The sequence below is a fragment of the Cebus imitator genome, unplaced genomic scaffold (assembly GCF_001604975.1).
Source record: "Cebus imitator isolate Cc_AM_T3 unplaced genomic scaffold, Cebus_imitator-1.0 Scaffold5, whole genome shotgun sequence".
NCBI lineage: Eukaryota > Metazoa > Chordata > Mammalia > Primates > Cebidae > Cebus > Cebus imitator.
Genome location: NW_016107320.1, coordinates 12963835 through 12986262, shown reverse-complemented (window position 1 = coordinate 12986262; position 22428 = coordinate 12963835). Strand labels below are relative to the sequence as shown.

General features: G+C 37.6%; 1 protein-coding gene across 15 annotated transcripts in view; it reads left to right on the top strand.

The window, feature by feature from the left end:
* NSD3 (nuclear receptor binding SET domain protein 3) overlaps window positions 1-22428 on the top strand; it is a 115307-nt gene that overhangs the window by 63762 nt on the left and 29117 nt on the right. For 9 of the 15 annotated variants that reach the window (XM_017536573.2, XM_017536560.2, XM_017536553.2 and 6 more), the window contains 7 exons: window positions 1926-2030; window positions 4154-4195; window positions 7049-7179; window positions 7557-7685; window positions 8310-8436; window positions 18595-18792; window positions 19271-19444. In XM_017536573.2, the coding sequence (XP_017392062.1) occupies window positions 1926-2030; window positions 4154-4195; window positions 7049-7179; window positions 7557-7685; window positions 8310-8436; window positions 18595-18792; window positions 19271-19444 (906 nt within the window). Of the gene's footprint in view, window positions 1-1925; window positions 2031-4149; window positions 4196-5058; window positions 6299-7048; window positions 7180-7556; window positions 7686-8309; window positions 8437-18594; window positions 18793-19270; window positions 19445-22428 lie in introns of those variants that run through there. The other 6 variants (XM_037741286.1, XM_037741279.1, XM_037741270.1 and 3 more) reach the window with 3 other exon arrangements.

Below are 22428 nucleotides of genomic sequence, written 5' to 3'. Positions count from 1 at the left end.
TCTCGGCTCACCGCAACCTCCGCCCCCTGGGTTCAGGCAATTCTCCTGCCTCAGCCTCCTGAGTAGCTGGGATTACAGGCACGCACCACCATGCCCAGCTAATGTTTTTGTATTTTTAGTAGAGACGGGGTTTCACCATGTTGACCAGGGTGGTCTCGATCTCTTGACCTCGTGATCCACCCGCCTCGGCCTCCCAAAGTGCTGGGATTACAGGCTTGAGCCACCGCGCCTGGCCTAAATATTTTTTTGTTTGTTTTTAAGTAATTCCATTTTCATTTTTGCCCTCCCTAGAGTAGAACTTGAATATTGACCCTTACACTTAAGTATAGATCCCTGGGATTCTCAGGTCAGTCTGGGAGGGTAGCATATCTGTTGTCTTAGGAAACATTTTCGTCAGTGTAAAGCGAAGACAGTAAAAAAAAGGAGCAGGCCGGGTGTGGTGGCTCACGTCTGTAATCCCAGCACTTTGGGAGGCCAAGGCAGGCAGATCATGAGGTCAGGAGATCAAGACCACCTTGGCTAACACAGTGAAACCCCATCTCTACTAAAATTACAAAAAATTAGCAGGGCGTGGTGATATGCACTTGTAGTCCTAGCTTACTCGGGAGGCTGAGGGCTGAGAATCACTTGAACCCAGGAGGCAGAGGTTGCAGTGAGCTGAGATTGCGCCACTACACTCCAGCCTGGGCAAAAGAGTGAAACTTTGTCTCAAAAAAAAGAAGCAAAACAATTCGCAGGAAAGGATATACAAATGACTCAAAAAAAAAAAAAAAAAAAGAGCCAATACTTTTATTTGTGATTACTATAACTTGATTAACTACAGCTCTAAAACAATATATTATCATCAGACTACCCACTCCTTCCCAAAAACAAAACAAAGTAGTGGGATCCTTCATTTTGGATTTGAACTAAAGTGAGGGGAAGTCATTTATACATAGCCAAGAGCAATGAAACCAGAAAATATAAAGGTTATATGAAAGGCTTTATAGATATAGCTTCTGTCTGATTTTATAGGTCTTAGTGGCTTCTTCCTATGGCAAGTGAGAGGTGATTATGATTTAGGAAGGAACATGTAGGTGTCCAAGCACTGAAAACGCGGAGAACAGCTGCACTGCAGGTATCATTCCTCCTCAGGCTCACGGAATGAAATCATTCCTTAGTTTCTTTCAAGTTGTGTTCTTCAATTTCAGTTTTATCCTTTCCAAAAATGGGGTCCATGTGAGTTTTCTTCAATTTGCTTTTAAAGAATTGTGGTCTTTAAAAATCTTAATAGTTTGTTTTACCGTTTAACGTGAAAAAGCCTGATAATTTGTTTCAACTTGTTTTCCACAACTAATTATTTCCAAAGTATAACATCCCTTATAGTTAAATTAATGATTAGGTTCACATTTTTGTGCTTTTCCGGCTTTTGTTGTTAATAACAATAGCAAAATTTATATAGGCGCAACAAGCCTTGTTAACTATTTTACATACAGAATTAATTAAACTCATTTGTTAAAATATAAAATGATTGAATTTTTGAACCAGTGATTCCTAACATCAAGTGGGTAATAAAGACATTTTTATGCATCCCTTCAGTCCCTTCATTCCCTCAATTATATTTACCTAAAGAGGTTTATGTGCCTTTAAAACTAAACTATGTCTCTGCTGTTTTAGTTTGACTTTTTAATTTTTAAAAAACCAATCCCTGTTTATTTGTATAATTTAAGAACCTTTGTGAATCCCAGTCTGAGCTCATCAGCCTTTACAATTTGTTCTGTTAAATAATTTATATGCTCCTGAGTATTTAGCAGCTTTTAATGATTTTAATTAAAATTCTAGAAGTAATGGATAAGAAAAGCAAGGAATTTGGTCATATCTTAATTACATAGATGTCAAGAAATCCTTAAATGAGTTTTTGTTTGTGTGTTTAAATCATTTCTTAGGCTCAGTAGAAAAGAAGCAACAGAGAAGATCAATTAGAACTCGTTCTGAATCAGAGAAATCCACTGAGGTCGTGCCAAAGAAGAAGATCAAAAAGGAGCAGGTTGGCTTCCTACATGTAGAGAGTTAAAACATTGTATTTGTAAATGTTGTGGCTTACATTCCTATCTTAAAAGAAAGAGAAACTTTCTCCCACACTGGGTTTCCTTTCTGGACTATCTTACACTTCTGTCCTGGTGGGTTCCAGTGCTCAATTTTAATACAGCCATTCCTGTGATTCTGCTTCAAGCATTTTCACAGAAAACAGGCTTCAGGAGATGGGAAGCCAATGGTGCAAGACTCTTAAAAAATCCTTCACATTTATTTAGAAGTTTCGTTTGTCAGCAAAATGATATCATGTTTTTATAATTTTTATTTGGAACCATCATTGAGTTCCCTTTTTTTTTTTTAAATTTTGATTTTTGGTTTAAGCTGCTGGTATGTATTGTTTTTTATTTTTTAAACAAATCAATTAATTTATATTCTTATATTTAAGAAGCAGATAATCATAGATGATCTGGTTTTTCTGTTTATATCGCAGATTTTTTGGAATGTTATTTTCCCAGTGGAATATTCAGCTGGTATCAGGTTGTCAGATAAATAATATTTAGTTAAAAAAAGGCGAGGGGGGTTGCATTTTGACTGAAGTATATTAAACCAGTGTAATCAATATAGTAAGATACATTTAAATGACCTTTTCAAAGAAAATTTTAGAAACCATTCTTTTTGAAATTAAACTCACAATCAGATTTTTAAAAAATTTTTTAGTGAAAGAGTATCCATTCTTACAGCCTAAACACCTGCTAGTAAAGAAAACAAATTTTGAATAAAATTAGCTTCAATAAGTTTTATATTTTTTAAACCATTTAATATGGAAGAGTGTGGGCTTTTTTATTTAAAATACGTCCATCATTTTAAACTTCCAAATTTAAAAGCTAACCTGGTAGGTGCTCTGTGGTATCACCAAGCAAGTGAAAGTTTTTCCAGAATATTTAACTAAAACTTAAATAGTATACTAATTTGTCATTCATCATATTAACTTTCATATTTCATACTTAGGAAATTATATTCCAAAAAATCTTTCTAAGCTCTTGAAGATCTATAGTATTCATTACCAAAATAAAGTTGTGATTTTGCCAGCTGGTTCCCAAATTCAGTCTGTGACCAGTCAGTTTTAAACTAATACGCAGAATGAGTACAAAAAGCAGGACAAATTGTTAATGCCACTGTGTTATAGTTAGAAATAGGACAATGCCAGTGATTGTTTAGAAGATTTTATATTTGTATTACTAATTGTATCTTATAAAAGCATTTCTGTTGTATGTTTTTTTACCTGTTGTAAAAAAAAAATAAAAAAATTTTTTAAAAAGCTTAGAACAATCCTTAAATATTTACAAAATGTGTTTCAACATTCATATTTCACCACATCTTAAAGAAACATGAAATTCAATTCATAGCTTAAACAGGAACTCCTCCAAACAGCATCCTTTCTCTAATTCCAATGGTTCGATCCTCAAATTACCACGTGTTTTACATATACATTGGCAGAATAACTTCTGATCTCGCTCTCCTGATGTAGGATCAAGACACTGTTCATAAGACACTCAAGAAAGTGCTTTTGCAATATCACAAACTTATTTTCTTAAGTTTGTACTAGCAGCAAAAGTATTGAGCTTCCAGCTGTATGGAGCCCTGTAGCACTCTCTACAGAGAGGGTCCTGATTCCCAGCAACTTAGCTGTGAGTGCAGGCGCGGAAGGGTCTTAAAGTGGCGTGAGTTACATTAACCTGAGTATCATAGTAAGTAAAAATTTATCCTAACGTCTTTGGGGCGGGAGGGGTTTATAGCAACATTGGGGCTGGTTGTAGAAACAACCCCTCTCCTGCCTTCCAGACACTGAGAAAAGTGTTCTTGTTCTCTTCATATACCAAGGGAATGGTGGGAAAAGTCTTTGCTAGAGAGCATGTGGCTGTGTGTTGTCACTTGGTATTCAGCACAGGCAGCTAGGATTTAAACCCTCCCTGAGTTTGAGACAGAGAACTTTACCCAGAAGATGGGACTGAGTTCAGATTTCAGATACATTAATCACTCATCATTACTTAGATTGATGAAAGTATCTTTTCCCTCTGTTAATAATTAAAAGGGAAAAAAATTCCCTGTTAATGCTGTGTTTTTCTGTCCAAACAGGTAGAAACAGTTCCTCAGGCTACAGTGAAGACTGGATTACAGAAAGGTGAGTTAATATTATAATGTTGCTTTGCATTTCCTTGATTAAAACCAATTTTTAAGAATTACTTATTTGTACTTCATGTATTTTTGTCTGTCTCTGTAAATCATTGTTGTTGCTCTTCAGTGTGAAATTGCAGTATTCCCCAGTGTTTGTGTGTGTGTGTGACTTTTAGAGTTGATCTTATTCTGTACCTCCAAGGGAAAGTCTTACTTGTTTGGGTAAATTGGAGAACACCACGTAGACTTGATACTGTTTCCAACTTTTCTCCATAAGATTCTGGGGTTTCACTGGCTTATAAACTAGGGATGTGACGAATCCACTTTTTTTGGTATTCGACTGAATACCGAATAGTAGCTATTCATGTTTGTCAAACATGGACAAATCAGACAAGACAACCTGATTGAAAAAATCTTGCCACATTTATTTTTACAGTGCTGTAAAATCTTTTTGTAAATTAAAATGATTCATAGCATATTTATGGCCACTATTAGATGACCTTATGCGAATCTATTTGAGATATGCACAAAGTTTTAAAAAGCTTAAACTTATATCTGTATTTTCTGTGTGCAATTTGACTACAGTACAAACTCCATAGCATGATTCGTGCGTTTTTGGTGAGATCAAACTGTATTTAATACCTGTAGTTTACTCTGGGCAAATTGCATTATTTAAAAATAAAATAAAATAAAACAACAGCCTCTCTGCATTCTCGGGGAGAAGTCTGCAGCGATGGTCTCCGTGGAGATCCTCAGCAGAACTGAACAGCCTCTCGGAGGGAACACTGCTTGGCGGAGCTCCAAGAAAAGACATCGCGATCGCTGCGAGATTAGGAGGCCTGATTGCGTTGTGTTTCCACCATTCCACAGGGTCGGCGGACCGGGGAGTGCAGGGCTCTGTCAGATTCAGTGACAGCTCCGTCTCCGCAGCGATTGAGGAAACTGTGGACTGAGATTCCTGTACAATTTCATCCCAGAAACTCCAGACTTGTAGTCTCCATGCAAGATTTCTTTGTCGGCGGCTCGATAAACAGTTTCTTTGTTTTCGATTTTGATTTTGCCAATCATCATTATTGGCATTTTCCTGCCTGGTTTCTTCTTCAAGACTCTGAACAATTGCTTTAACATTCAAATGATTTTTTTTTTTCGGTTTGAGCTGGATGGGTACAGCTTAAATCATGGGTCCAGCCTAAAAACCACCATTTAACTTACACTGATCAATTTCAACATGGACTGTTTTTGGTTTTTTGTTTTTAAATAAAGCATCATTAATGCACATCTGCAGGGTTTTGCCAAACAGCCCAAACTGTATACATTACAATCATTAAAAGTTCTTATTTTTTTTAATATTAGTGCCGTTATCATGGAGAACAGCATGACAGCTGTCTTTGGCAGTCTGTCATTTTTCTAGCATTTTCAGAAACTCATCGGAAATGGCGGTACCTGTGTTTCCCTTCGAAAGCCTCTCAGTACAGCACTCCTGTTCCTCTGTTAAAACTCCTTGTTAATCCAGTGATCTTTTAGGCCAAGGAAATATTTTGTGGTGGTGTTCTGGGTCCATACACCAGCAATGAAGGAGATAGATTTGTGTACTTGTGTTTTTTAATCAGCATTAACATGGGCAGGCACCCTCATTTATAGATGTCAGGAAACATTCAGTGAAAAACTTGTAGAATGGGATGTGATAACGAGGTTCCAGTAATCTGAGCAGTCTAACGAGGCCCACCTCCTCCACCTCAGAACGTGGCTATGTTCCAAGTGCTACTCTCACTCAGCCTGTTGCGGATCTTCATGGCCTCAGGAGACTTGTTTCTCCATGGGCTCTTCTGGACTGCACACTTCCATCATAGCTTGCTGGGCTGATCTAGATGTCTGTTTGTTGTATGAAAATTTTGGGGGAAAAAAATCCAAAACACAAACTGTGGGTTGAAATATTAACCGTCTCCTTGGTTCCTTGGTATTCACCGTGCCTGATCTGCACATTTCATCGTGGCTGTTTCTGTATAGCCTATACTGCATTAGCCCAAGAGATTGTTGCTTTGTAACTTTTTGCACTATTGTTTTGGCTGGATTTGTATTACACACAGTTTTAAAAAAAAATTCCACACTATTCTCTGCCTTTTTTTTCCTATTTATTTCTTCCCGCACAAATTCCACATAGAGGCCTCCCATCCAGCTCTACGTGATTTGGCTGCACCTGAACACTGATTGTCCATTTACAACCCTCAGCAGTATGCCTCCTAAATGGCATGACATATGTAGATGTGCTGCAGCGCTTGTTAATGGTCACAATAAATGCCACTTCACCAAGGAAGTCTCAGATGAACAATTATGAACATCCAAATTTTATTGGGGGGCAATAATCAACTGAATTGCAAAATTCGGGGGAAAATGGCACTATCCGTGTACGAATCGAATACAAATCAAAGATTTGTCACATCCCTAATAAAAACAAGATGGAGATGTCTCTGCGACCATATTTGTAAGCTACACAGTATGTTGGGTTTTATGTCTTCCCCCTCCAAATTGAATGGTTCTTTGAATTGCTCCAGATCCATCAGCTATCCTGCAATTTTGATAGGATTGATTTTTAGGTTGGAACGTGGGCTCTGTTGACTGAAAATAGCTTTAGAGGAGGAGAACTGAATTAAATGTTTTGATAGAGTGGTTGTAAATTAAATCAATCACTACCAGGAAGGTCAGAGTTCTGAAATTTTGACTCATTATTTCATTGTTAACAAAGAGAGCTGTGCTTTTTCCACACTAAAGATGAGTTTGGGAAAAGAAAGTATTCTCCCACACACAAAAAAATTAAACCTTACATACTATTTTAGGATTAATTTCAGTGTGTTGTATTAAGGTGCCAGCGAGATTTCAGATTCCTGTAAACCTCTAAAGAAAAGGAGTCGCGCCTCAACTGACGTAGAAATGACTAGTTCAGCATACAGAGACACATCTGACTCCGATTCTAGAGGACTGAGTGACCTGCAGGTAAATATGTGCAAGGGTCTGGATGAAGTGCTGTTTCTTGAACATAATGCTTTTTCCTAATTTATTTGGGGAAATTGGAAAAAATTTTTAAATACTCATAGAAAAAAATCACTGGTTATTTTGTAACTTACGAGCATCTTAATTTTTTTGCACTCATGTTATATAACAAAACTATAGTTTGTTTGTAATTTTAACTACAATTTTTCCCAAAACAGCAGACCTATGATAACTGTGGATTTTGGAAAGAAAGGAAGGAAAAAAGAGGTTGTTGTGTAAAGATCTAATGTTTGAGCAAGTCTTACTAGGATTTTCATAGGATCTAACTTTGGGGGACATTTTGTTCTTTTTTTCTTAAAAATACTATGTTTTCTATGTAGGTAGGCTTTGGAAAGCAAGTAGATAGCCCTTCAGCTACTGCAGATGCAGACATTTCTGATGTGCAGTCCATGGATTCAAGTTTGTCAAGAAGAGGCACTGGAATGAGTAAGAAGGACACTGTATGTCAGGTAGGCAGGTAACTGGTGCAATGGCTTGAAACAATTGCTATTATATTCTGCCAATAATAGACTTAACTCCTGTTGAAGAGGGTAATGTGTTTCTAAATTATTGTGATATTACTTTAAAGCTATGGTTCTAAAAACTCTCTTTCTGGTTCTTTTTTTTTCCTTTCTGAGTTGGAATACTTACCCACATGCCAATCTCTAGTGTAATATATTATTATTAATTGGAAGTAAATGGCAGATGGCTGATTGGAAAAACTTTCTTAAATTCAAAATTTTAAAGTAATAACTTTCTCACTGTATTTTTACCATCCTTGAAAAATACTGCTTTGCCCTGTGAAGAAAAGTTACATATGCAGATCCCAAAGAAGGAATCATAAAAGATCAAGTATGACTTTAAGCTTTATACCATATTGGATCAGGAAATACTGTAATTGTCTAGTTCTCTGGTTCTCAAAGTGAAGGCCAAAGACAAACAACATCAGCATCTTCTGGATACAGGGGCCCCCACCAGAACTACTGAATCACAATCTGTGGGTGAGGGACCCAGTAATTTGTGTTGTAACAGGCCCCCCATGTGGTCCTGATGTTTGCCAAAAGTTTGAACCACTGCTTTTTGCCATATTACAGATTTGTGAAAGCTCTGGCGACTCTCTGATTGCTTGTGAGGGAGAGTGCTGCAGACACTTTCACCTGGAGTGCCTGGGACTGACATCACTCCCTGATTGCAGGTTCATCTGCATGGAATGTAAAACCGGTAAGATGACTTAACTTCGATAGTCGTGAAAAGATGAATGGGATTGTGCCAGGAATATGCACTGGCAACCTCTCCTGGGACATTTTGTTCTCATCATTTTTGTTAGCCCGCCTCCCTTCTTCCCATAGGTCTTTCAGCAAATTAAGATTCAGCTTCAAGATTAAAAGAATAGTTAAATGTCTTCCTACTGGTGCCTTCTGCCATAAAATCTGTCAAATTACCAAGATCAATTTGAGTTTTATCTAAAGAGTTATACAAAGTATGTTAATTGAGTTATTTTTCAAATGGATTTGAGATTTGGGGGGCTAAATAAATTGGGTTAAAGTTCTTTAATAGACCGTAACACAAGTATCATTGCGTAACTACAGTGACTATATTTTTAGTTGAAATTTGGGGCTACTAGAAATCATTTTTTAAACTTGGGATTCACCATTTATTTCTTATCTCACTATGCATAGACTACCACCTACCAAAGTAATTTGTAGAGAAATAAATATGCCAGTTTGTATTTCTTCTCTCTGTAGCCATAATTCTGGTTAATATGAAAAGCAAGTAGTGGTTGTTAAACTCGTAACAACATGGCAAATAAAAAGTAACTGGGATGACATGGTGGTGCTTCCAGGAACCATTCACATTTTTTTTTGTTTTGCTTTGCTTTGTTTTAAGGAACTAAGCCAATTGGATAGCAAATATATATGATATGCTGATCTTACCTTTGACTCTTTATTGTTTTTCTACTCCTTTCCCTTTTATTTGGATGTGACTCTTTATTATTTTTCTTACCTTTAACTCTATTATTTTTCTACTCCTTTTCCTTTTATTTGGATTCTTACTGGTTTATTTTCTTATTTGATTGTATGCCTCCTAAAACCTTTATTTTTTTACTGAACACTGACTTATTAAATACCACGTGTTATGAGTACTAAGCATTTTCTCCTGCTATTTCATTTGATCCATGATGAGATAGGTACTATTATGATTTCCATTATACAGAAGGAGAAACTGAGGATTAGAGAGTTTAGTACTTTGCCCAGATTCACAAAGGTAGCGCATGATGACTCTGGGATTTAAACCCAGCAGCTTGACTCCAGATTTTTTTTTTCTTTACCGCAGTCTTCTACTGCCCTAGAGAGTAGGATGGACGTCGCAAGTCATATGTCATGTATCCTAATATACACTCATTCACACACACACACACACACACACACACACAAATACACACACCACACACATACACAAACTAAGCTATAGAAGCTGTTTAGAATATATAACTTAAAATTTGTCCCTTATAAAATATTTTATTTATCACATTTAGACTCTGAAGTAAAACTTGTGAACCATTTGTCAACAGGCAGCCCGTGGGTCATATTATCTGCACACCATTTTGTTTGGCCTTCAGAATGCATTTTCATTTTTGAACATGGATAGAGCATGTCATTCTGGCTCCTCACATTCCCCATTATTCCTTTTTCTAAAACTCTGTCATTCCAGTCACTTATATATCCTGCCTGGCCCCTTTAAGCATTCAAGCGTTAGGCAGTTCTTGTACTGCTATAAAGAAATACCTGAGACTGGGTAATTTATAAAGAAAAGAGGTTTAAATGGTTCACAGTTCTGCAGGCTGTACAGGAAAGATGGTGCCAGCCTCTGCTTGGCTTCTGGGGAGGTCTCGGGAAACTTACAATCATGGCAGAAGGCAAAGTGGGAGCAGGGACTTCAAATGGCAAAAGCAGGAGCAAGAGTTGAGGGAGAGGGCCACACATTTTTTAATGACCAGATTTCACAAGCACTTACTGTCGTAAAGACAGCACCAAGCCATGAGGGATCCACCTCCATGATCCAAAGACCTCCCAGCAGACCTTACGTCCACCGCTGGGGATTATATTTCAACAGGAGATTTGGGTAGGGACAAATTTCCAAACTGTATCAAGTATTCAATCCCTGATTTAAGATATTGATAGGAAGGACCATGTATCTCAGTATTAAAACACTTTTTTTTTTTTTTTTTTTTTTTTTGAGACGGAGTCTTGCTCTGTCGCCCAGGCTGGAGTGCAGTGGCACAATCTCGACTCACTGCAACCTCCACCTCCTGGGAGATTCAGGAAATTCACTGCCTCAGCCTCCTCAGTAGCTGGGATTACAGGCGCCTGCTGCCACGCCCAACTAATTTTTGTATTTTTAGTAGAGATGGGGTTTCACCATCTGGGCCAGGCTGGCCTTAAACTCCTGACCTTGTGATCCATGCACCTTGGCCTCCCAGAGTGCTGGGATTACAGGCATGAGCCACTGCACCTGGCATAAAACATTCTTAAGGCTTCTTTTCTAACTCTAGAATCCAGGATTCTTCTAACAGAGGTTAGGTATATTTAATTTGGTACACATTATTAGAAAATGTAAGAGGGAAATTTGCTTAAAAAACAGTTAAGTATGGGATGTTGTCAGCGTGAAAAGAAAATTTTCAAAAAAGACCGGTTGGGTAGAACAAAGTCAGAGGACTCACATTTCCTCATTTCAAAGTATACTACAAAGCTATAGTAGTCAAAATCGCGTGATATTGGCATAAAGACAGACATATAGACCAATGGCCTAGAAAGCCTAGAAATAAGCACTTGCATATATGGTCAAATGATTTTTGATAAGGGTGTGAAGACTAGTCAGCAGAAAAAAAGACAGTCTTTGCAACAAATGATGCTGGAAAAGTTGGATATATTCCTGTAAAAGAAGGAAGTTGGACCCTTACCCAACAGCATAAACAAAATTAATTCAAGATGAATCAAAGACTAAGACATAAAAGCTAAAAGTATAAAACTCTTAGAAGTAAACATAGCATAGAGGAAAAGCTTCATGACAATGGATTTGGCCGTGATTTCATATGTGTGACACTGAAGGCACAGGCAATGAAAGGAAAAATAGATAAATTGCACTTCATCAAAATTAAAAACTTTTATACACCAAAGTGTCTTATCAACAGAATGTAAAGGCAGCCCACAGAATGGGAGAAAATATTTGCAAATTACATATCTGATAAATGATTAATACCCAGAATATGTAGAGAACGCCTTCAAGTCAGCAATAAAAAAAACAACCCAATTTGAAATTGGTCAAAGATCTTGAGCAGATAGTGCTCCAAAGAAGATATGCAAATGGCCAATACACACATGAAAATATGCTCAACATAATGAGTACTCAGGGCCAGATACAGTGGCTCATGCCTGTAGTCCTAGCATATTGGGAGGCCAAAGCAGGTGGATCTGTGAGCTCAAAGGTTTGAGACCAGCCTGGGTAACATGGTGAAACCCTGTCTCTAATTAGGGAAATGCAATAAAACCACAATGAGATGCCACTTGATACCCATTAAAATAACTAGTATCAAAAAAATAAAAAAAAAAACATGTTGGCTTAACTGTGGAGAAATTGGAACCCTTATACATTGTTGGTGGGAATGTAAAAGGTGTAGTGGCTGTTGAAAATCTGATGACAGTTTCTTGAAAAATTAAACAGAATAACAAATGATCAAGCAATTTAACTCTGGGTATATATCCAAAAGAACTGAAAGAAGGGGCCAGGCGCAGTGTCTCACGCCTGTAATCCGAGCACTTTGGGAGGCCAAGACGAGCAGATTGCTTGAGTATAGGATTTTGAGACCAGCCTGGGCAACGTGGTGAAATCCCATCTCTCCTAAAAATCCAAAAACAAAACAAAGAAAATTAGCCTGGCATGGTGGCATGTGCCCATAGTCCCAGATACTCAAGAGGCTGAGGTGAGAGAATCACCTGAGCCCAGGAAGTCTACAGTGAGCTGTTAATTGCGCCACTTTACTCCAGCCTGGGCAACAAAAGTGAGACTCTCTCAAAAAAAACAAACAAAAAAAGAACTCCAACAGATATTTGTACACTCATGTTCATAGCAACATATTCACAGTAGTCAAAGGGTAGAAACCACCCAAATGTCTATTGATGGATGAATAAACAAAATGTAGTATATACCTACAATGGAATATTATTCAGCCTTTAAAAGAAATTCTGATACATGCCACAACATGAATGAACCTTGAGGACATTATGCTGAGTGAAATAAGCCAGGTATAAAAGGCCAACAAATATTGTATGATTCCATTTATATGGATTACTTGGAATAGTCAAATTCTTAGAGACAGTAAGTAGAACAGTATTCACCAGGGTTGTTGGGGAGGGTGAGATGAATTCTTTAATGGGTGCAGAGTTTGAGTATGGGATGATGAAAATATTCTGGAGACAGATAGTGGTAACAGTGTGAATGTACTTAATACTACTGAACTGTACACTTAAAAATGGTTAAAGTGTTAAATTTTATGTTGTATATATTTTACCACAATTATTTTTTTTTTTTTTTTGAGACGGAGTTTCGCTCTTGTTACCCAGGCTGGAGTGCAATGGCGCGATCTCGGCTCACCGCAACCTCCGCCTCCTGGGTTCAGGCAATTCTCCTGCCTCAGCCTCCTGAGTAGCTGGGATTACAGGCACGTGCCACCATGCCCAGCTAATTTTTTGTATTTTTAGTAGAGACGGGGTTTCACCATGTTGACCAGGATGGTCTCGATCTCTTTACCTCGTGATCCACCCGCCTCGGCCTCCCAAAGTGCTGGGATTACAGGCTTGAGCCACCGCGCCCGGCTACCACAATTATTTTTAAAAGTGCTTTTTATTTACTTATGACATGAAAATTAGTTTGGTACCTATTTGGTACACTTCTAATATGTCAGAAGTGAGAACTCTGATTCTTTAAACCATTGTTTAAGGTCATTTAGGCAGTTTTCCTTTGTCCAAAAATAAACACTTCACATGTAAGAAGTATTACAGGTACATACTACTACTTTCTGTTAAGACAGATGTGATTTCTGGAAAGAAAGCATTTTTATTTGGCCTTTTGAATAAAATATATATTAGAATAAGGCTCCAAAAAGAGTTCTGTAACAGATAGTTTTACTTATTATTTTTTTCCCCACTTCCCCCATGGTCCTTGACTCTCGCCTGATGGACTGACTTCTGACTTACTCTTTTTTTTTTTTTTCCCCTGGTCCCGTTGCCCAGGCTGGAGTGCAATGGTGCAATCTCAGCTCCCTGCAGCCTCAACCTCCCAGGCTCAGGTGATCCTCCCACCTCAGTGTCCTGATTAGTTACAGGGACTACAGGCATGCACCACCATGCCCAGCTAGCTTTTTTATTTATTTATTGAGACAGATTTTTGCTCTTTTGCCCTGGCTGGAGTGCAGTCTCAGCTCACTGCAATCTCCACCTTCCAGGCTCACGTGATTCTTATGCCTCAGCCTCCCAGGTAGCTGGGATTACAGGCACACACCACCACTCCTGGTTAATTTTTATGTTTTTAGTAGAGCCAGGGTTTTGCCATGTTGGCCAAGGTGGTCTCGAACTCCTGACCTCAAGTGATTTACCTCCCTTGGCCTCCCAAAGTGCTGGGATTACAGGTGTGAGCCACCATGCCCGGCCACCAGCTAGTTTTTGTTTTTGTTTTTGTTTTGTTTTGTTTTGTTGTTTTGTTTTTTTAGTAGAGAGACAAGTTTTACCATATTGCCCATGCTGGTCTTGAACTCCCAGACTCAAGCAATCCACCTACCTTGGCCTCCCAAAGTGCTGGGATTACAGGTGTGAGCCACCATGCCTGGCCCCTGACTGACTGAACCTTAATGAAGACCATTTCCTAGTGAAAAGGAAAAGTTTGGAAAGCACTCACATGTTAGAGCCCTAACCTAAGTCTTAAAGAAGTTTGATAGTTCAGCTCTCTGTTAGCATAACACTTGAACTAGTTTAAACTATTTTCATTTATATTAGGCTTATTTTGATAATTACATAAATGAAAGCTTATTTTATTTTATTTTATATTTTCTTGAGATAGGTTCTTGCTCTGTCACGCAGGCTGGAGTGCAGTGGCGTGATCATAGTTCACTGCAGCCTCAACCTTCCGGGCTCAATCGTCCTACCTCAGCCTTCTGAGTAGGTGGAACCACAGGCACATACCGCCACACCTGGCTAATTTTTAATTTTTTTGTAGAGATGGGGTCTCACTGTGTTGCCCAGGCTGGTCTTGAACTCCTGGGTTCAGGTGATCCTCCCACCTCAGACTCCCGAATGGCTGGGATTACAGGCATGAGCCACCGTGCTCAGCTGAAGGCCTGTTTTTTTTATTTATTTATTTATTTTATTTTTCTTTTTTTGAGACAGAGTTTTGCTCTTGTTGCCCAAACTGGAGTGCAATGGCGCAATCTCAGCTCACTACAACCTCTACCACCTGAGTTCAGGTGATTCTCGTGGCTTCAGCCTCCCAAGTAGCTGGGATTACAGGCATGCACCACCATGCCTGGCTAATTTTGTATTTTTAGTAGAGGTGGGGTTTCACCATATTGTCCAGGCTAGTCTCAAACTCTTGACCTCAGGTAATCCACCTGCCTCAGCCTCCCAAAGTGCTAGGATTACAGGCGTGAGCCACGGTGCCTGGCAGCCTATTTTAGTTTTACATAGAGCAGTTTATGCATTGGGCAAATCTGTGAAGTCTAACTTCCTACCTTTAAAATATATATTTTTTAATGTTTAAAACTTTAAAAAATTATTTTAAAAAATACAATTACCTTCATATCTATATACATGGTAAGATATACTTTATTGGCCTTAAACATGGTGGTGAAAAAATGTACTTTGAAATTACATATATACAATGGGACCCAAAAAAACCATCTTACTGTACTTTATTTCTGCATGAAAGGCAATTTAACAAGTGAACATCACAGTTTTAACTACTCATTTATAATTCAGCCAATTTGTAAGGATTAGGTACTTCCAGAATCAAAGAACAATAATACAGTTCACCTAACTTTCTGTAAAAAGACAAAAGCTGTTCCTTCTCAGCAAACTGACACAAGAACAGAAAATCAAACGCCACATGGTATCACTCATCGGCGGGTGTTGAACAATTAGAACACATGGACACAGGGAAGGGAGCATCACACACTGCGGTCAGTTGCAGGGGACTAGGGGATGGACAGCGGGGTGTGGGGAAGGTGGGGAGGGATAACATGGGGAGAAATGCCAGATATACGGGATGGGGGAGGAAGGCCGCAAACCATATTGCCATGTATGTACCTATGTAGCAATCCTGCATGATCTGCACATGTACCCCGGAACCTAAAGTACAATTTAAAAAAACAAGGCTAGGCCAGGCGCTGTGGCTCACACCTATAATCCCAGCACTTTGGGAGTCTGAGGCGGGTGGATCACGAGGTCAAGAGATGAAGACCTTCCTGGTCAACATGGTGAAAACCTGTCTCTACTAAAAATACAAAAATTAGCTGGGCATGGTGGCACGCGCCTGTAGTCCCAGCTACTCGGGAGGCTGAGGCAGGAGAATTGCTTGAACCCAGGAGGCGGAGTTTGCGGTGAGCCGAGGTCGCGCCATTGCACTCCAGGTAAAAAGAGGGAAACTCTGTCTCAAAAAAAAAAAAAAAAGAAGAAGAAGAAAAAAACAAGGCTATTCCTTACATTTTTTCCTTCAGATTTTTAATCGACTTTACAAGAAAAGTGGACAAAAGACTTGAACACTTTTCAAAGATGATATCCAGATGACCAATAAACATTTGAAAAGTTTGTTGTTATAATCTGCAGTTCTTTGCTTAAAGTTAAACATTTCTTTCTGTTATCTTTATTTACTTTTGTGAATTATCTGTTTATGTCTCTTATTTGTTTTGTGGTGTTAAAATGTTATTTGTTAATATTTTATTTATAATTACACAAGTAAAATATAACCACATTGTTATGAAAATAATTACTGTTCTAGCTGATGTCACCCTTGATCATCAGTCTTAATCCCAGCCCTTTACTTAGTTCCAGTTCCAACAACCATTGTCAGTTTGATGTATAGCCCTGCAAACCTTTGTGTCTGTGTGTGTGTTGTAGGACAAGTCTATCATAGCATTGTTCTGCTAGAGCTCTTTTTGTGTCAGTACAGATGCATTCTATTTAATTGCTGCATAGTACCCTAGTATACATATAATCATAGTTTATTTAACTCATTCCCTATCGAAGGACACTTGAGTTACTGTCACTTGTTTGCCATTACAACATTTCAGGCAACATCCTTTTACATTTACTCTGTCTTCCCTAATGTAGTTAATGAGAAATTGAATTTCTAGGCAGAAAGTGAATGTACTTTTAGTTTCATGGATATTGCCCAGTTGCCTTCTAAGCTTGTTCCTTCCAACTTAAACTCCTACGAGCCCCCTATACCCTTATCAATAATTGGTATTATCACTGTAGTCCCAGTTACTCAGGAGACTGGGGCACGAGAATCATGTGAACCCAGGAGGCAGAGGTTGCAGTGAGCCAAGATCACACCACTGTACTCCAGCCTGGGCAACAGAGTGAGACTCTGTCTCAAAAATAATAATAGTTGATATTATCAAACTCTTTTAAGTTTTTTGCTACTTTATAACTGGTTTCAGTTAGCATTTATCTGATTACTAGCGAAGATGAACATATTTTAATGTTCTTTTGGCTATTTGTCTTTCTGTAAATTGCCTACTTAAATCTTCCACTCACTTTTACATTAGGCTGCTTTGGTTGTTTTCTATATTGTTTTATAGTTTGTAAGTCCTATTCCATTATCTTTGCTTATATATGTTGTGTATATTTTCTCCATATGTAAACTGTTTATACAACAAAACATCTTTTTTCATTTTTGTTGCATATTTCCCTATATCTGTTTGTCTTTTACTTGTTTCTCCCCTTTTTCCTGTATAATTTTTTCATATTTGGCATTATTTTCTTCCTTGAATGTCTGGCATATTCACCAGTGGAGCCATCTGGGCCTAAATTTTTTGTTGTTGAAAGATTTCCAGTTATAGCTTCAATTTCTTTTAATAGTTTACAGAACTATTCATATTTCCTGTTTTCATGCCAGTGTTGGTAAGTTCTTTTTTTCTAGGAATCTCTCCATTCATCTAAATTTTCAAATTTATTAGCAAAAATATAGTGATATCCTTTTACTGTCTTTTTAATGTTTGTAGGATTTGTAGTGGTGTTCCATTTTTCATTTCTGATATTAATATTAGGACCTTTTTCCTTTTTTTATTAGTTACTCTTACCAGAGGTATCAGTTTTATTATTCTTTTTCAAAGAACTAGGTTTTGTTAATTCTCCCCAGTGAATATTGATTTCACTTCATTCTTGAAGAATATTTTCAATGGGTATAGAATTCTGGTTTGTTGTTTTCTTTCAGCCCTTTGAAGATAGCATTGTGTTGTTTTTTGGCTTCCATTTTTTTCTTTCAGTCAGCTCTGTTTGAAAGTAATTGTCTTTTCTGTGGATAATTTGAATATTTTCTTTGTCTTTGATTTTCTGTAGTTTAAGATATGTCTAGCTGTAATTTTCTTTTTTATTAGGATTGTAAATTTTCATTTTATGTCTGTTTTGCACATAGAAATAATCAGTGATTAGCTAATGGAATCTGTCTTTCCTTTGGTAATTTATTTATTCTCTGTGGGGAAGACTTTGCTCCTCTCTGCTACCAGACGTTAAACAAATTCTCTTTTGGATTTTCTATGGTATCAATTTTGGAGATCTAAATTGTTTTTAGTATTTTGTCTCCGAATTGATAATCAATTATTCTAGCAAAATTTAAAACGTAACTTTTTTTTTTTTTTTTTTTTTTTGAGAGATGGAGTCTCGCTTCTCACTCTGTCGCACAGGCTAGAGTGTAGTGGCACGATCTTGGCTCACTGCAACCTCCTCCCCTGGGCTCAAGCGATTCTCCTCCCTCAGCCTCCCGAGTAGCTGGGACTACAGGCCCTTGCCGCCAATCCCCGCTAATTTTTTGTATTTTTAGTAGAGACAGAGTTTTACTGTGTTAGCCAGGATGGTCTCAATCTCCTGACCTTGTGATCTGCCTGCCTCAGCCTCCCAAAGTGCTGGGATTACAGGCGTGAGCCACTGCACCCGGCCTAAAACATACTTTTAATTTAGCATTTATTTTAAATGCTTCTTTTGTGTATTAAATTCTTATATATGGTAATAGAGTCTGTTGTAGGAGTAGCTGTTTGATGCCTGTAGCTGCTTCTATTTGAATATGCTTTAGTCCATTTTATTTAATTTGTATTCCTCACTAATTTTCCAGGGCAGCACCCATGTTTTTCATGTAAAGTGTCTGGTAAAGATGTGAAGCGTTGTTCTGTTGGTGCTTGTGGAAAATTTTATCATGAAGCCTGTGTCCGCAAATTCCCCACTGCCATCTTTGAATCAAAAGGATTCCGCTGTCCTCAGCACTGCTGCTCTGCCTGCTCTATGGAGAAAGACATCCACAAAGCAAGTAAAGGTAAAATAGCTGAAGAAGGAGTCAAAGATTGTTGTTTTAAGTGCAGTGGCAAATAACATCAAGCATATATTTCAAACAACATAGGGCGTTCTCCTTCTGTATATCTCTAGCTTTAACAGTTCAGCCACAGTACATAGCATGTTAAGTAGAAATTACATTCCAAATTCAGACCATAAGAAGAAAATTCCATGTGTTCCAAATACCCTCAAAATCTTTAGGTAGGTGCCATATTGGATACCACCATCTCTGCAGCATTGGAACAAATAATTTTTTCTTTGGATGATCTCTAAGTGACTATTAGGCTTACATGTAGGGGCCATGTAGCATAGGATGACAGAGCCAGACTAGGGAAGACAAAATGCCTTTTATCTTACTATAGCTAGCATCGCATGGGAACCCAAAAAAGCCCAACTCTAGAAACTTCATTTTATGCCCCATTGATGCCTTATTAGATTCCTTTTGACTTGTCTTTAAACAGGCCGCATGATGAGATGTTTGAGATGTCCAGTTGCCTATCACACTGGAGATGCTTGCATTGCGGCTGGAAGCATGTTAGTATCCTCCTACATTCTCATCTGTAGTAATCATTCCAAACGGAGCAGTAATTCTTCTTCTGCTGTAAATGTAGGCTTTTGTTTCGTTTGTGCCAGAGGTGAGTGTCTAACTTTTCTCTTCATTTATTTTTGAGGTCATTGGCATATTTCTCCATTAACATAGAGTCTCAGCATTGGGAAAGGACTCAGGCCATCTAGTACAATCTCCTACCCAGTGCAGAATTCCACTGTAATATATCCCTGAGAGAGATGAACATTTCCAGTAACTTTTATAATGCTAGATGCCATAGTGTTAGAATATTAATTGTTCCATAAGTTAAGCTAAAATTTGCATTTCTAAAAATAACATAATTATAGTTCTTAGTTTTTCTGTTAGAGCATTAAAAGATTAATTTTTTCCCTTCTACAATTCTTCTATTCAAAGTAGATCCTTCCCATATCATAATCTTAAAACAGACCTTTCAACCGACTAAGACTTCACTTGGAAGGCAAGACTAGCACATTTATTTTTCAGTTGTTTGTGTTGTGTTTTATCATAATGTTTTGGTCTGGCATTGAGGAAGGCCTGATGGGACACAGCCAAGGCAGCATATGTGGTGGTGTTAGTTCAGAGCCAGCCATGTGGGCTTTCTTATTGCCAGCTATTGATATTTAAGTATGCCAAGAGATTGATCAACTAAAAACAATACTGTGCCCCTGTGGGGGTCAGTGAACTTGTGTTTGTGATAAATCTAAAACGGGACTTCTTTAGTTGACTGTTACACAAAATATCTGGCTTTATCTCAGCTATAATAAAAATAAAACTTTTTTGGTACTTAGCATTATAAAAACCAACTAATTGTTTTTGTTTTGTTTTTAATTTAAGAGCTAAGTTTTCTGAACTTCCCTTGGTGTGAACTATTCTCGAGGCCTCTAAGGCTCATCATGCCCATTAGATTCTATGTAGACCATACTAAAGATGAAAGTGTTTTTTGTTTGGTTGATTTTGCTTTAGGAGACAGTTATTTTAATTTGGTGAAAGTACCATAACTTTTTAAAAGAGTTTAGGTAGTATGATAGATTTTAGATGGTTTTGCTTTTATATCTCTCATTATGAAAAAATTACCTGGAGGTTGGCAGTAAAAGATTAAATAATGGTAGTCCTTTGTGGAGTAGCCAACAAGTTTTATAGCAGACACTACTTTCAGTTTGCCTGTTTTATAAGCACGTGTGACTGTCTGCCTTTGGAGCAGGAAGCACTGTGTCTTTCTGAAGTAAAGCAGGGACAACTGTATCCTGCTCTGAAACCTGGCTGGTATCATGGAGGAGTAGGTCTGAAATATTTCCTGCCATATTGTAACAAGTGGGCACATAATAAATAAAAAGTTGTCAGTCATTGCCTTTCTCATCTCTGCATCCCTAAGAAAGTAATGATTAGAAGAAATTATTGTATTATCAGTTGTATGTTTAGCTTTAGAGTCTTTTAAACAGATGAGTGGCAGTGATAACAAAGTCTTCTTACTGCTTTGCAAACTCTATTGTACCATTCCTAGGCACCAACGTTTCCTGTCAGTGTATAAGCATGCATAATTTAGCCAGCATTTTAATATCAAGTTTATTGTGTTGGCTTATGTTGGGGCACATTCTAAATCAAATGCCATCAGTAGATTAATCAATATTCTCTTTTGCTCTACTTCATTCAATAATTGGGATACCTTTAAAATAGGTATTTTCAGGCTGGGCATAATAGTTCATGCCTGTAATCCCACACTTTGGGAGGCTGAGGCGCGTGGATTTCTTAAGGCCCAGGAGTTCATGACTAGCCTGGGCAACATAGCAAGACCTCATCTCTACAAAAAATAAAAGAATTAGCCAAGCATGGTAGTGTGTGCCTGTGATTCCAGCACCTCAAGAGGCTGAGGAGGGAGGATCACTTGAGCCCAGGAGTTCGAGGCTGCAGTGAGCAGTGAAACAAAATACAGCATTTTCAATTTAGGACAGCTAGAAAATGGTCCGCTTATAGAAACTCTATAACCATTTTGTTAATTTGACTTACATGGCTTGATTAAAATTCTGAGAATAATGTAAGTGGATGGAAAACTCATGTTTGAACAACAGAATCTGTATTTACATCTTATCAATTTGACAGTTATTCTGGAAGATTTACTGAATTTAAATGCCTATTTAAGCAAAATTATTTAATTTCCAAATATTTTAATGGTAAAACCTTGTATGGTAAACAAAAACCTTCATTTTGTTTTCTAGCATTTGACAAAGACTTACTGTAAATAGATCAGATGTTGGGAAGTCTTAAATCAAAAGTCTTTCAGAAGTAAATAATATATATTCTTTTATAAGTATTTTTAAAGGTCACCTTTTTTGAGGAGACATAACTGTAATAAATCTATACACACAGAAAGGAACACTTTAATCATTTATATTTGGGTATTAGAAAACTTAACTTGTTTTGCTTGCTTCTTGCCTCACAGAATTTTTCCCTCCACATAGATTTTCTCTTAGTTCTTGGTTATTGGGTGTTTCAGATAATTAAGCTACTTCTTAAGGACTGCAATGTCTGGAAATATTTTTTGAAATGTTTCAGGGTTTGGAGGAACATTGCTCCTCTTCCAACTCCCACCTAATCATGGAGTCACAAGAAGTGTGCAGACATTTTTCAGTGTAGTGTATATTCTTTAGCATCTCCTTTTATCTAGAGGGTTGTGTAAAATAAGTTACTTAGCATTCTGTGCCTTTCTTTGTAATGGTAATGTTAAATGGATAATGTAGGCTGGAGTGTTCATTTAAACAGGAAATAATAGTAATTTATTTTGCATATGTAAGTCAAACTTTACTAAACATCATCTGAATGAATTGCCACAGTTTCCCTAAGAAGTTCTCTCTCCATGGTATACAGATGAGAACACTGAAACCCGGATTAAATAATTTACCTAAGGTCACAGAAGTTGTTAAATGGAGGGACCACTATTTGTACTTGATCATTCTTATTTCAAAGCCTATATTCTTTTACACTACACCGTCTCCCTCTAGTAAATGTATGAAGTTCATTTCAACATTATATAACTTTTTTTTTTTTTTTTTTTTT